We start from the raw sequence: 15,810 nt of genomic DNA on the forward strand, positions 1-15,810 counted from the left end.
GCCTTCACCAGGTCAATGTTTTAGGCCACACAGGCTAGTTGCTATGAAAATGGAACAAATCCAACTGAAATTTTCATGAATTATTACTCTTTATTAATATTACACAAATAAAAAACGTCTCACAAGATTTAAGTTACTTTCACAAGCATAAGCACTGCAATGCAAGTGATAACTCTCATTATGGTAGTACAGACTGGCTTTCAAGTCGGGCATAAAATTAGTAACAACACCCTGAAATTAGCTGTGTATCTGATCTTGCACAGTGATTCTCACGCATGTTTTCTTTGGACTAATGAAGTCAGTCTATAAAGTATAGTAGCTGCCTTTTAGGATACTTTTACCAGTGAGTTCAGTTATGTAGTAACTGCATTTTGGGGAGGCCAAAGGCCATGAGCAGTCTGCTGCCTATAATGGCATTTTCTTTCTCTCCTCACATGTACTGAATAACTTCCACCCATCATCCAACACCGTAATTGATTTCGGGACACCTTCCACAGTTTCCAGGTCCGACTAAAGCCACCACAAACTATCTACATTTATTTAGAGAGCACTGATGCAGGTAAGGGACCTCGTTTTGATACAAAGTTCTCCAAACAGTAATTAAAAACAGGCCCTAGAAAGTAAACAGGACAAGAAAATTTGATCCACTTGACTCTTAATCTATAGAAGTTCCCAAAATGGAGACTTCACATTCTTTCAGTGCTGCTACTGGAAAAGTCTGTCTGCAGTGGAGCAATGTTATGATCATAGGCAGCATATTCAGATGCTCCAGTACTTGCCACTTTAAGCTGCTGAGCAGCATGTGTGAGCTGAAACGCTGCATCAGGATGAGCCGTGTCAGGAAGCAGGGTGCACTCCCGCTCCAGCATGTCTGCAACGCCTTTCAAGAGGTCCAAAAAGCCAAAGGCCAGAGCTGCCTTTCGTAAACGATTAAGTTCCTGCAAAGAAGGAAAACTTTTAAAGCCACTGTAAGCCTTTACATAAAAGGTGGTTTTCTTCTTTTTTTAAAGGCAAGCTTATTCACATAGAGAAAGATAACCTGACTAATCAATTCAGCTGCTGGAAACTGCCCAGCTGCTCATGAGGTAAAAAATACTTCAGGGCTGCAGATAATAGTGGCACAACTAAACAGTTGGTTTTCCCTTGATCCCTTCCTATAAATCTCCACTTCTTCCTTTACCCTTTTGTGCATTCAGCTATTGTACCTGCCTGTTTAGTATGTGTCCCAGCTGGGGGTTGCCTCCAACTTAGGCTTCACTGACTACTGCCTTTAACCACAGTGTCCAGCAAGATGTATATATATTGATTTTTCTTCACTATAAACTGACGAGTGCTTATGTGCATTTAGGCACGGTACTCGTTCCTGAAGTCTCTGGGGGCTACAATAACAAACTGCTTCAGCACTAAGCTTACAAGAGGAACAACGATTACCTCCAGTTACAGTCTGGATTATGGATTATTACAATGTGGCCAAATGTGCCTGGAATTTTGTCTTTCTCTGCTTCAGTTGTAGAAAAAATGCAGGAGACATTTTCAGACTCAGAATGACATCTGTGTTCCTATTCCTCTCTGATCCCTCAGTTTATTTCTGCCTGGACAAGAGCATAAATTGTGCAAAGAAGTTCACCATGGAAGTAGCAGGGATTGTGAAGGGCACCTATAAACATGACATGCCTATGACACCCTGCCAGAGAATGTGGTGGCAGGGAAACCAGACCCCTTGTCTCACCTTAACTAGTCTGTAAAATAGACCCAGGATGTCTCTTTCTTTACAGAACCACGTATGTTTTTGCAGAGCCCTACAAGCCTGCACAGAACATACCGCAGACGCAGACAGTATGTGTTCCTCTGTCAAATGCACCACTATCACTATGGATCAAACTTGGGCTGGCCTGAAAAGTTACTCACTTTGTAGAAGGTTTGAGTTTTTTCAGGGAGTTTCCTTGCATTTCTCAAGATCTTCTGTACATCTGTCTGCAGAAAAGAAAAAAAATATTAAAAATCTTGGCAACTGCTGGGGAAGCTGCAGAAAAAAATCCTCAACTACTTGTTGATAAATTATCCTGACCATTGACAAGACTGCAGCACACAAAGGCTGAAACATAAGCAGTAATTATACTAAATCCAATAAACTAAGCCAGATGCTACACTGGAGACACAGCTTTCATTAAACAAGCTATGCTTTCTGATTGCATTTTAATCATGACATTTTAAAGAGGGAGTGTTTATAAAAATGAAAGAAAAGCAATAAAGCAATTACATTAAACGGACAAGACACACACAGACTCCGCTTTGCTGGTAAGATGGCTACTGCTGATCAAAGTAAAGCATCAAGCGCAAAACCTGTATCATTACCTGGAGGCCACTTGGTTTAATCCACACAGTAACATTCTGTGCATAACTGCGCTTGTTCTTGGGTTGCAAGGGAAAAGGGCTCTTATTGTCATCTTCTCCATAAGGATTTTCTTTTGCATCTGGGAGAAAAAAGAAAATAAACAGACTTAACTAAGATTTGGCAAGGTCATTCACACAACTGAATGTGCAAGAGTTATTCAAATGAACGTCACCAGTACCTGAAATGGGTCCAAGCTGTGCCATCTTCCCTAGCCATGGAAGGGGCTCAGGCCCAGGTTCAAAGAGTGACATCATGAGGTTTGATTTCTTCTTGCTATCAGCTTGTGAATAGAGCATTCCGTACCACTCTGGCCTATTGAAAAGAGCAAATCCCGAAGGCTGAAAATCTTCCATCCCTCTTTGCCTAGAATTTGCCTCCCTCCCACTGTGTAGAGGCTCACTATTTGCAATTTATACTGGCAGAAACATATCCACAATTACAAATCCACAGCTTTCTCTAGCAGTGCAGAGTTCTGTACAGAATACAGATATAAATAAGTATAATATATAAATAAAGCATAAATGAGCAAAGTAATAGATTTTTCAGGCAGACATCCAGCTCCATACCCCAACTGGACGACAGCCACCATGCCTTCCACTTTCAGGCTGCCATGTAATAAAACACAGAAGTTGGGGATTTTCCCAGCAATCTGATTAGCTGAATTCTCATCTTCAGTGTCATCTGTGATCCCAGGTCCCACCTCATCACCTTCTGGGGAAGAATAAAAGCAAACAAAGAGATAACATAAGAATAAATTTGAACATACTAGTTCCCTTTCCATGACACCACCCTGTATTTTCTGCCATGCAAGAATTAATTAAGAGTTTTGTAGAACGAACAGCTGCTAAATGAACTGTTTGGGTAAAGTGGCACTAAAATGTTATATAAATATTCCACTGCATCCTACTCACAAAACAGAGTTACCAAAAAACTGCAAATAAAACCTCAGCTTTGAAGAAACTAGAAATGAAATGGCACCAAGAATCTGGCAACAAATAGATGCCTGCTTCTGGACCAAAAGCATCCTGAATTTCAAGTCCTCCTCTCCTATGTAATTTATAGACATTATGAGAAATTTACCATGTTTTAGCAGCTGGAATACAGCTGTGACTTAACTGTTAATATCTTCTAAGGTGAAAGGTCTAGCAGGATAAGAGTGTTGATACAGAGATGAAAGCATATCTGGATCTTTCACGCTTCTTTACCAAGAGAAATCTCATTGTCTCTTTGCTCCACTCCATGACCATGACAAAAGGAAAGGGGAAGTCCTTCTTACCACAGGCTGATGCACTCAAGTAGCTGCAAGTCAGCAATAGGTTTAACCATCCTCAAAGCCTACACCAGTCATTTGTATAGACACATATATATCTGGCCCCAATGAGCAGCAATTAATGCTCAAGTACAACTGAGCAATCTAGTTGCGATTAAGATCAGATTTTTCACAACAACAAATCATTCGAAGAACCAATTAGATGCAGGCATTAAATATTCATCTTGCACCACATATTTAATGGCCCATAACTATTTTTAGCTTTAAGTTTAGCATGTTCTATTAATAATAATGCTATAAGGACACTGTTCCCTCTATTCACTTTCTAAAGAACATAGTATTCAAAAAAAGAAAGAGCTTGTGTTCAAGGTTTTAATTTTAATGTAACCACACAAACATGTCTTCAGAGACACCTGGCATTTTGATAAAGCATAAACCCTGTGCTTCTAGTCTAAACCACCACAGACATTACACAAGAAGCTTAAAGCAGTTTTTGCTAAAAGAAACAAAACTTGCTCACCTCTGTTAAGTGCAATGGGCAGTACCAAGTGTCTGGACAAGACAGGAGGGCTAGAAATGTCAGCTATATCTACAAACCCAACAATTTCTAGATCTGTGGGGAGACAACAGGTTTAAGTCAGATTTGGAAATAGCTGAAATGTATTCAGAGTCAATTTAACATTACCACTTCTTACACCACTAAGTTTTCTGAAGCAGTGACTAGAGGTAGCACAACAGAGTCCCAACCTTGACTGGGGTGTCTAGCTGTTAATAAGATAAAAAAATTCACACATAATACCATGACACTTTAAGATGAGAACATAACTTTCGTCACACACATACTGCTGTCCATGAACTGTGCTGCTAGACAAATACAGAATTGTGCACATTGTTTTTTACACTGTACACAATCCATTGCCATTTTATAAATTCAAAAAAAGAGAAGCCAAAGGACTAAACCAAATCTACTAACTTCAAACTGGCATCACAGAACCTGCAGGAATTCCCATCAACTCTCTGACAGGGTTAGCCCTGGTGGGACATGTTCCCAGGACTGGGAAGACTGAGTTGTGGTTCTTGAGTTTTATATGCCCACTGGAATTTTAAATGCAGCTCCATCTCATACAGAGTTGTGGACATTCGCTGGTAAAAGGTTGAGGCAGCCACATCCTTCATGCTCAGCCTTGTCTGATTTCCTTCTCACTTTTGGCTGCAGGAAATGTCATATCGGGTTCATGTCTCTCAACTGTGTGAAGGTTTTGGTGTGTGGCTTAGGACTAGCCTTTGACCAGCTCTACACTGACAGAGGTGTAGAGACTACCTGCTTTGTGTACTCTTCTCTACACAAAGCATGGTGACACATGTTGTGCTCTAGCTATGGACACAGGTCCATATGTGTACGGCACAATTAGAAATCCAATGCATTTCCAACCTCTACTGCAGCTGGAACTGGGGAGCACAGTCTTCTCCTTGACAGTCCAAGTAAAGGACCTGGCCAAAGGCAATTCAATTGGTTTTTCTCATAGCTGAACAACAAACACTTGATTAAAGCCATGGAGGAATTCAAGAGCTGAGCACACCATACACTGCATTTTAATGCACACAGAACAAAATTTCCTTCATGCCAAATTCCCATCTTTGGAATGATAGGAGGAACTCTAAGACTGAATGCAACACAAAACCTCCCTCATCAAGACACAGTGCGTGCTCTTTTTCTTTGCTTTTGCTATTTTGGTACAGAGGTGCTCATTCCTATTTAAACAGTGTGCAGCTACAAATAACAAGTGATCAATCACACCCCAAATGAGCAATGTTTTTCCTCCTGCAGATTTAAAAAAAAACAACAAACAAATCAAGGCAATCTTGGTGGCAGTAATTTACGGGTTGCAGTTCACTTCCTTGCAAAATTTTACTACTATTGTGTCCTTATTCACAAGCTGTGCACATTCTGTTGAAAAAAGGAAGTCTACAGGACAGATCCAGGAAATGAAATTGCCAGTAGAGCTAGAAACTCACAAAAAAAGAAAAACAGCACAAAGCCAGCAGGAACTCCCATCAGCTCCCTTGCAGAGTTAGCCACATTGGGGTGTCACTGAGGGTGCCAACCTTGAGCTCAAGAGCGACAGCACTTTACTGCCTGACTGGAAAGAACAACAAAATGCATGTGGCCAAGGGCACTGCTGAGGAGCTGAGAGCAATTTTGACGTTACAGTTCAAACTTAATTCTTAGAGGCAAAGCAATGAAGTTCAGCATATCCTCTCCAAGAAACACACCTAGCCATTTGCAAGTCACAGTCATGGACTATCTACAGACTACCTGCTGTTTGTGGGTGCAGTGTCCACTAATGGGAGGGCTGAGAAAGGTTTTCTCTTCACAGTTGTTTTTTAAAAATAACTTAGTATTGGTAAGAAGTGCCAGGATGACAGACAAACCATAGACAGAGATTTCATAAATCTCAACCTTTACTTGTGCTGCCTCACCAAATCTTCTCAGCTCTACTCCTAGTGGATTCCTTGAAGAAACCTCCAGAAAGATGCTAGTTTGTCTCACCTGATAATACAGAGCCTTTCTGATAAAGGCAACTCTAATACAAAATGCAGCCCCTTCTTCAACACACCTCTCCTATCCTCCATGAAGCTTACGAGGATATTAATGGAAAGCAGCCCGTGGCCATCTTCCACAGTCTTTGCCCCCAGAAATTGGCACCCTGAGCTTTGGAAGTGCCTCTTGCCTACTCCAGCCCTTTTACCAGGTACACATGGCTGAAAGAGGATGATGTTCTTGCCCCCTGGTGCCACATATACCAAAAAAATTACACAGTCAGTGATTGATCCTTGCAAAGAGAAAGTGGATGAAACAGTAACTATACAGGGTAAGAGGTGGTAGTGAAAAGGTAAAAATAAAATGGATTTAAGTAAAAAAGCAACCAAAGATTCGTTACCTGTATTAATTGCTTTAGGGATGGGGTCTATTTCCTCATCTATAATGAAAGGTTCTGGTCTGGGAAATACTTGCACATCAGATGTTAAGTGGCCACACTTGAGAACAGCATGGAATGGTGTATAAGCCAGGTCTATTAGCTTTCTAGAACACGATCAGTTATTATGGAGGAAAACATAATACATATCAAATGAAAATAGTTTGTCTAAAGCACACTAACTTAGCTCCCCAAACTTTTTATTTTTTACTACAATTAATTCAATACTTCTAGCAGTGCTAAATTATGAAACAAAGCAGCATATTATCACACTGATGGCAAACTAACAATAATTGTGGAAATTAGTATCTGCCAATCAGAAAGAGATGCTATGATTTGGCTACATAATGATTAAAATAAATATTGACCTTAACCAGTGAAGACCAGTCAAGATTAAAAATCAGTCAACAAGATCATAAACTAAAAGAAAACAAGTTTAATTAGAACACCTCATATGCTCAGATTTCTTATTATATTTGTTTTCCTCTACAGATACTAACTGGAAACCTTCACAAAGCCATATTATCTACAAGTCTACTAACCCAAACATTGACTGTACATTCTTCAGGCAAAGAGGTCCATCAATGGTGAAAATTTGCCCTTCCCCATTGTTTAAATCTATTAGCCGCTCCAGGCAGTCTAAGGAATCTGTGCTTTGAAGCTGTAAAAAAATAGAAGAGAAATGCTTTTGTTGAGTTTTCTTTTTATTCTCTTTTTATTAACCAGTACATTTTCAGAAAATGTACACAACACAGCAAAAAGCATCTGATTGGATGCTATCATGATTTTTTGTTATCTCACTCCTTTCTGAATAAACCAACATTCTTGGTCTCCCAGGCAATGTACTCTTTATGTTGCATTTATATTAGATCAGATGCAGCATTGGCCTAGTAACAAATAATCATAGAATATCTCCAGTTGGAAGGGACCCATAAGGATCAAGTTCAACTCCCAATCATGTTAGGTTCTGCTTCGAAAGCAGATTCAAGCAACTGAAAATCCCAGAAGCTCTCAGTCTTCAAGTGCACAGGAATGCCTTAACTAGTATAATATTTTATTGGTAATGCTAAATTTCCAGCTCCTTCAGTATAATATAATTTTTAGGAGGGAAGGCAAATATAATTCTTTTTGATAAGTTCTTAGAGAATGCTTGTGAAATTACCTAAACTTATCAGTAATAGAAGATGTATTTTAAACATTTTCCCAGTTATTCTGATGTGTAAACAATGCTTCAATCCATCAGCTTAATCAAGAGGATCATCCTTGATAGAGACCTTGAAGCTGAAATATCTGTTGCATGCCTAAGTAGAAAATCCTTCTGTGACAGACAGAAGAATGTAGGTGTGAAGTCAAAAGCAATGCTATCAAGAAAACTTAATCTAAGGAACTTTAGTCTATATAGGCTTCTTTTTAAACATTTTTTATTCAACAGAATTCTAACTACCGTGAAGATTTTTAAAGCTGATATTGAGATTTTCAAAGGTACCCAAAGAGAAAGAAAGCAGTCTCCTTTCCTTCAAAACTAAGGGAAGTTGGTTTAAACACTGGCTTGGAGACTTTACAATTTTGCTCACTCACATTTCTACATAAAGCTATTGTTGTTTTAAGTGTCAAGCATCTTTGCAATAGAAATAATTTATTCAAGAATTTAATTGTAGATTAAGAAAAGCCCCCAAAAGCATTCAATGTAATTAATGCAGTAAAGGTAATAATATAAACAGAGAAATAAAAATTGCATAATATTCTCCAGGGAGAAACTGACATGATTTATAAAGATTATTATAATAATGCAATAGTAGTAGATAATAATAGTGCAATAATAAACTTTTAAAAAGATACTACAGTTACATTTCATCAAATAACTAACACTAAGTACCAGAATGTCAACTAAACTTTAAAGCTAAGCACAAGAACATCAAAGTATGTTTTGTGCTGACCTGATCATTAGTTCAGAGAAGACCATTAATTACTGTCGTGGTTTAACCCCAACCAGCAACTAAGCACCATGCAGCCGCTTACTCACTCCCCCACATCCAGTGGGATGGGGGAGAAAATCGGGAACAGAAGTAAAACCCACGGGTTGAGATAAGAACGGTTTAATAGAACAGAAAAGAAGAAACTAATAATGATAATGATAACACTAATAAAATGACAACAGTAGTAGTAAAAGGATTGAAATGTACAAATGATGCGCAGGGCAATTGCTCACCACCCGCCGACCAACACCCAGCTAGTCCCCGAGCAGCGATTCCCTGCCCCCACTTCCCAGTTCCTATACTAAATGGGACGTCACATGGTATGGAATACCCTGTTGGCCAGTTTGGGTCAGGTGCCCTGGCTGTGTCCTGTGCCAACTTCTTGTGCCCCTCCAGCTTTCTCGCTGGCTGGGCATGAGAAGCTGAAAAATCCTTGACTTTAGTCTAAATACTACTTAGTAACAACTGAAAACATCAGTGTTATCAACACTCTTCTCATACTGAACTCAAAACATAGCACTGTACCAGCTACTAGGAAGACAGTTAACTCTATCCCAGCTGAAACCAGGACAATTACCCAATGCAACAGAGAAGAAGGTACGTGCTAAAGACATCACCTCTTCCAGATTTGCCATGCACATGACATACAACTTGGATGGGAACGGGAAAGGCAGTGGAAACCGGTTGCTTTCACTTCGCTGGTTGTGAGTAGCTAGTGAGTGCCGTAGGGAGCCTCTGCCGATCCCCAAGCAGCCATCAGTGACAAGAACAACCTTGAACGAAAGAGGATAGATTAGCATTTCCAAGCCAAAACACGTTTCTATCTGCAGAGGGCAACTATCCACCAACACCCTTCAGTAGTCTTCCTAGCGGCATGCACTTCTATCCTGAAAATCCCTGCTCACACAGGGATTTCCTCCACTGAGCTGGGGAAAGAATTGCGAGTAAAATTTCCAGAAACAGGTACATAAATGAGGAATTGAAGATTTAACCATTGCAATGTAAACTACGTGCATGGTAAATATACATCTTGTTGTAATTAGGCAATTGCACTAAAATTTAAATTTCATAGCCAGAAACACACCATGCTGTGCATAAACATGGCTATTTTTAAGTGTACACTAGAAGTACACTGACTATACAGCCAGAAAAGCATCCTGCTGCTGATGGACTCAAGAACTTCAGGTTTATTTTCAGATGGAAGATAAAGCCCATTTCTTCTGCAGAATCTGGAGGGCAATCCAACTTCCACTACAAGTCACAGAATCCATACAAAAGGTAGTATTAATTACCCTAATTCTCTGCAAATAAATACAGCTGCAGTATGCTCATGTTTTGCAGCAGAACTATTAAAGAAAAAATATGCATTTTTCCATTCAGTTGCATGTCCAAAGTCACTCCTTGTGGAAACTTGCACTAATAGGTTACGCTGAATAATGGAACTATTTATACTCGGCTGAGACCCAGTTATTTCCAGAGGAGTAAAATAGCTGGTCTTTCAACACTGCACAGCAACAGCAGGCATTATTTTGGCTGAGGGGTAAGGAAAACAAAATCCAATTGAAACTCAATGTATATCTGCTACATCCAGATTTGTATTCTCTCTTCATCCTCAATCTCTCTTTTGCAGTCTCTTCAGTTACCATCTGAACTGTTGCTCACCAGTAATGTTTTTCACTATTGCAAGATTCTGCACAGTACATTGCTCGCTGCCTTTCATCGCTCCATCACCTGAAGTTCCAGTAAAATGAGCCATGACACAAATGAGAGACCGAATTGTTGAGGTCTAATCTATGCTTGGTTTTTACATCTTCCTAGTTCTTTGCTTTGAATGCCTGCTTTTCCAAGGTGCCTTTTACCCTTGTTAGATTATGAAGCATTGCCTAACCAATAAACCTCTATCCTTTTTCTCCTTAAGGAATATTGCTTGAGACATCTTCCTAGCTCACTGAGCTGCAAAATTACTGAACTTAAATACTAACCCAAAGACCAACAGGCTCTTAAGTGTGTCAGAAAACCGAGGGCTAAAAGCAGACTTTGCCTTAAGAGGCAGCAAATTGAGAAGGCTGAGAGCTGCAAGGGCTGAATGGAGTGTGAGCAGATGCATGCCGAATGACTCATTAGGGAAAGAAGACAGATCAAAACACACTCAGCAGTAGTCCCATGCTGTTGCTTGAGACCTGGAGCTGTTACAAGCCCTAGAAACCATCAGGTACTGGAGGAGAAAGGTTACTGTATGTGTGACTATACCCTTTTCAAACCAACTGAGGCTCCTGGGACAGATGACTGCATCCAGATCAAATGTCAAGCCTGCAAAATAGTACTCTTGGGCCAGATTTTATAATCCACTCCACTACAATAACACACTGGACAGAAGGCAGTCTAGGGTTTTTTGCTGCTGAATATTTTAATAAAGACCACCTTCTGTTCATATTCCAGATATATCCAAAATACTAATTCTTTGTTTTCTTGTAGCACCAGCGTGCCTGAGAGTATTCAAAGTTTTCAAATTACATTTACATTTCCATCTGCAACTTACAGGGAGTACTAAGCATATGCTAGAGCCTAAGTATAGTGAAATCAGTCATACCTGGCAAGGAATTGCTGCACCCCATTCCTGCTGGACAATATTGCAAACGCCCAGAAGCGCTGACTCTAAACAGGTTTTGTCATAATCGTCCATATTACTTAGGGCTTCCTATAAAGACAAACACCACTGTCATTGCTGGGTGAAATATCCCTAACAGGAAACATAAAAAAGTTATTCACGTTCTGTGGTAAGTCAGTATATTTGCTTTGCATTATAACACAACTGCATTGTTACACAATGCAAAGTCCTATGTTCTTACATATGACCTGCAAAGTTAAAAAAAAAAAATAGAAAGAAAGGTGCAAGAAATAATAAACCATATCATGAGACAACAATGACAGCTGACTTTGAAGGAACTGTAACGTTATAAACACAGCTCTTTAAGAGAAGAAAAATCCTTTGCATGTCTCAAAGAAACAGTAAAGTCAAAATCTGAAGCAAGGTCTAGCATGAAACATACAGCTTAGAAAATCCTCCCAGGGGTCAGAGCAACTTTAACTTCTTAGAGATTAAGAAAGTAGACCACAAGGAGCTTGTCTCACAAAAATTCTTTGGCAGAGAGAGTAAAAGAATCCAAAACCTCATATCTACATCCTGTTTCTATAACCATAAACCAACTTTTCTCTTTAAAATGAAAACTTCACACTTAGCACAGCATCCTAAGAAGGGTGCAGCTGTAAAACTAACATGCCAGAGGAGCTTGGCTGGATTCTTGGCTTTCAGAAATTCCTCAGATGAACTCTTAGCGAGGCAAAAATAAATCAAAGAGAATGCACTAGCATTCATCTGCTAAAAAGTAAACATAACAAAGAATATCTTTTAAAATCTGTATGTCCCACAAAGGATAAACCTAAAACATGGTGCCCTGTCACAGCAACGTGTCATTTTGTCCTGATATTACACATGATAACCAGATACGTATGTACAAGTTTTAGGGGATTCAGAGACTTTCAGTGTCTTACTCCATTCATGTGAAATTTCCCTCTTGGACTTTCTCCTTTTCATTTTCTCCCAACTTCCCATCATATCCGTGAGGCCTGAAATCACTTATTCTCATTCTCACCCTGCTTCAACTGCTACACACTCTTAAAAGCACCTTCTCTCTACCAAATCAGTTGGCTCAAAACCTTTCTAAATGGTCCTGTCTACTACATCATCTATCAAGAGCAAATCAATAACTACAGACAAAAACATGAACATCACAGAACCACTTTAAGAGCTTCATCAGGCAGCTCCATCCCCACTTCTAACTTAATTAGCCACACTCCAGTGGTTACCTGCAAAGGTATGATTTGTGAAGTAGCAAAATGTTTCAAATGCATTGATTTCACCTATCCTTAAAACAAGGATAAAACACTCAATGCAAGATGTTGTGCACAGGATGATATGAAATCACACAATTTCACCATGATTTGGAAACACGCGTGGGGTTTTGGTTTTGTTTCATGTTGATAGCTTACTGCTTTTGTGTTTCATGCACCCTACCTGGAGCGTGTTGTAATCTCTTGTGAAGGGCACCATCAGCTCCCAGAGCGACGAAAACACCACTAAGGCCGTGAACTCCAACTTGTAGTTGGTCGCCATGTGCTCAAACAGCATAGTCAGGCCATGGACAGCCAAGTGCTTCCGCTGGTACTCCTCAGATCCCTCCACTGACACCGGCCGTGTCATGGAGAGCGACACGTCCATCACCACCACCGTCGGCATGATGAACTGCTCCTCTCTGCTACCGTCGCCACGGAGAACAGTGATCCCCTGCGTGGAGGGGGAAGAAAAAGGCCACACATGGTATCAAAGCCGCAGTTACGGAGCGACTCATCTCGCCCTCTCACACGGACCCCGCTGTGCGGCGGGGGAAGTGACAATTACCCTTTTGCGCCCGCACCCCCAAACGCGAGATTTAACACAGATTAAGTCAACAGATCTGCTCCTGAACCACACACGGCATATCCGACCGGCTGTAAAGGCCTGGAAACGGCGAGCGCGGGCAGGGCTGAGCCTCGATGGGGGAACGGGAGCAGCAGTGGCACTCCGAGGCCCGAGGAGAGGCCCGGGGACCCCCAGTAGGGAGCCAGCCCTCCCTCCCAAGCCTTCCCCCCTCAGCGAGGCCTATCCCCGGAGCCCTCCCCCGGGGACAGCTCGGGGTGTTTCGGAAGGGAGCGAGGCGAGAGGGGGAAGGGAAAGGGTGGCGCTCACCCCCAGCCCGCCGTGCCGCCATGGGTCCGTCGCAGAAACCGTCCCCCCCGGAACGCCGCGGCCGAGGCGGGAAGGGGCCGGGCAGCCTTTCCCACAGAAGGCCTCCCCGCGGGCGGGGGAGGGGGGGGACACCGGGTTTTTCGTCAGTAACAGCAGGAGAAGTGGGTGATAGTGCATAGATTAGGGAAAGCAGTTCAGTTAGATGGCAGTACTGTGGAAAAGTACTGCCACGATACAAAAAAAAAGACTGCTATACACAGAGAAGAGTTTGTGAAAAAGCATCCCCGTCGGCTGGCGGGCCTCCTTCTCCCTGGTCTGCACATGGGGCAGTGGGGATGGGGGAGTTCAGTAAACTCCATTGCAAAGCTTGGCTATACCCCTGCAAAACTGTCCATTCAGACAACAGTTTGCTTTAAAATCATCAAATCATAGTTTTTGTAGAATCATAGAACGGTTTGGGTTGGGAGGGACCTTAAAGATCATCTGGTTCCACCCCCCCTGCCATGGGCAGGGACACCTTCCACCAGACCACGTTGCTCAAAGCCCCGTCCCACCTGGCCTTGGACACTTCCAGGGATAAATCTGCTTACTGGGTTTTTATGACCATTAAATCTCTGACCAGGAACGTTGTTATTTCTTCCTTTGTGGAGGTGCACCATATCGGTGCCACTTGGTACAAGAGTTACTGACACCATCCTCGGGTTGGTCTGCCAGCAAGGGACTGCCTGCCCACAGGGCCCTGCAGGTTCCTCTGCCTCCATCGTTGTGGTGCAGGAGCTGAGGGATTTTTCCAGAAGACAGCAAGTTTTCAACCTCCCTCTGGCACTGCAAAGTAGACTCATATTGTGGCAAAGTCCAGCAGAGCTGCTTCTCTGGCCTGTCGCCCATAAGAGATGCTTCACAACGAAGCTACATGCAAGTTGTCTTGTTTAGGTGACCACTGCTCCATGCAGAGGAGCAGTGTGATTTACCCTGGCTGCTTTCTTCCCTAGCTGCCGTGAGAATGATACGTGTCTCACAGTTGGTGCTTTCATCTGGTAGTTTGTAATGGAGATAATTGCCTGCCCTCATACTGAGAATAACCTGTAGTAGCAGACAAAGATATTGGCTTCGGTGATAGACCCAAATCTATACAATACTATTTAATCTTCTTAGGGATTGCAGGTATTAAACAGGATTGGCCATTCCACCAGTAATATGTCCTTCACACCTGACCCTCTCTTGTATTAGAACTCCGCCAGCAGAGGCATCGTGAAAATGGGATCATTTTCATCTGCCTCCCTCTGCAACAGCATCTCCCATCTGGCTGTTAAGCATCAAAGAAGCTTCCAGCACTACATTCAACCCTTGGTACTCTTCTTCCTCTCGGACAGCATCTTTGGAAGGTAAGCTGTGGAGGTTGTCTGATTGCTTCAGATCTCTCATAACTGAGACTGTCCAACCAGTGAGGAGTTAATCAGGAGTTGACCTGCAAGAGAACTGCTAAACTTACAAGACTAGAGCAACTGTTCTTTGCTGAGGCTGATGGTCAGGTATTGTGAAAGCCTGGAGAGCTCTTACAATGGATCCTAGCTTTGGATATGTTTCTGCTTGCAAAAGGTCTTTTAAGCAGCTCATTTTGGAGGGGAGAAGTAAAAACAATGTTTAAATGGAGTGTGTGCATATATCTTCTGTTCTCTCTGTGTCATTCTTTTTACTCTTTTATCTTTGTTAGGAAGGGTTATTTTCTAATAACGTGCAATTTGTTATACATATTATGCAGTTCTGCCATATGCATGTTTATGGTTTTTTTACATATGAAAAGCAAAGCTTATATCATCTATTTATCTAGGTACTCCCATGACCCTCTATTACTGTTGCCTTAGTGATCCTCCCAACTATTTAAAAGAAGATAATAATGCCTGTCTTGCAAGAAATTTAGGCTGATTACTTCACTGGGTGTTATGCAAGAGGGTAAGTGTGTGCTAACTTGCATGAAGAGCTTATCTGAGAATGGCTTACACAACTATGATTCACATCCAGCTCAAGAATAACATAATATTCGCACTTGGGGCGGGGGGGGGGGCGGGGGAATCCATGAAAAGAGATGTTCTAAGGTAAAACATTCAAGCAGTGCTGAAGGCTAAAACCTGTCCAGCCCCAAATCACTGTCTCCATACTGTCACAGCTGCAGGCTCTGTCACTCTGGCATTTACAATTTCTCTCCCTTTCTAAATGCTGTTCAAATAATCATGCAAGATATGCTAATTATCCCCTAATAAAAGGTATGATTACAATTCCACTTTGCCAGTTCTGATTTCTGCAGAAAGGCTTGAAAAGATGTAGTCATAGAAACGAATGGATGCTCAGCACCCTCAGTTTTACTAAGACCAAGTCTTCCTCATGCTCTCCTCAAACTGAAAGAA

At 41.6% G+C, this 15,810-nt stretch overlaps 1 protein-coding gene across 4 annotated transcripts; it reads right to left on the reverse strand.

The window, feature by feature from the left end:
• Positions 1 to 72: 72 nt before the first annotated feature.
• INTS14 (integrator complex subunit 14) lies at positions 73 to 13,453 on the reverse strand. 4 transcript variants are annotated; one of them, XM_075044626.1, is made up of 12 exons: positions 13,406 to 13,453; positions 12,695 to 12,964; positions 11,210 to 11,317; positions 9,237 to 9,392; positions 7,186 to 7,304; positions 6,608 to 6,750; positions 4,186 to 4,278; positions 2,962 to 3,106; positions 2,574 to 2,707; positions 2,356 to 2,474; positions 1,909 to 1,974; positions 73 to 938 (listed from the first exon to the last, which is right to left on the reverse strand). In XM_075044626.1, the coding sequence occupies exons 2-12, from the start codon at positions 12,914 to 12,916 to the stop codon at positions 687 to 689; spliced, it is 1,557 nt and encodes a 518-aa protein (XP_074900727.1). In that variant the 5' UTR covers positions 12,917 to 12,964; positions 13,406 to 13,453; the 3' UTR covers positions 73 to 686. The 4 variants fall into 4 exon arrangements, with proteins under 4 accessions (XP_074900727.1, XP_074900728.1, XP_074900731.1 ...); XM_075044627.1 differs by lacking the exon at positions 13,406 to 13,453 and adding an exon at positions 13,165 to 13,347; XM_075044630.1 differs by lacking the exon at positions 13,406 to 13,453 and adding an exon at positions 13,079 to 13,292.
• Between the last annotated feature and the right edge of the window lie 2,357 nt (positions 13,454 to 15,810).

This window comes from Buteo buteo, chromosome 13 (assembly GCF_964188355.1).
Source record: "Buteo buteo chromosome 13, bButBut1.hap1.1, whole genome shotgun sequence".
In the NCBI taxonomy this organism is placed as follows: Eukaryota; Metazoa; Chordata; class Aves; order Accipitriformes; family Accipitridae; genus Buteo; species Buteo buteo.

What these genes read in the sequence shown, in the direction of transcription:
- INTS14 (XM_075044626.1), bottom strand. Translation starts at nt 12,916, where the DNA reads ATGCCGACGGTGGTGGTGATGGACGTGTCGCTCTCCATGACACGGCCG. An exon ending in AATGTACAGTCAATGTTTGG is followed by an intron (nt 6,751 to 7,185) that starts GTTAGTAGACTT and finishes ATCGTGTTCTAG; the next exon opens with AAAGCTAATAGACCTGGCTT. An exon ending in CCCTAAAGCAATTAATACAG is followed by an intron (nt 4,279 to 6,607) that starts GTAACGAATCTT and finishes GTCTCCCCACAG; the next exon opens with ATCTAGAAATTGTTGGGTTT.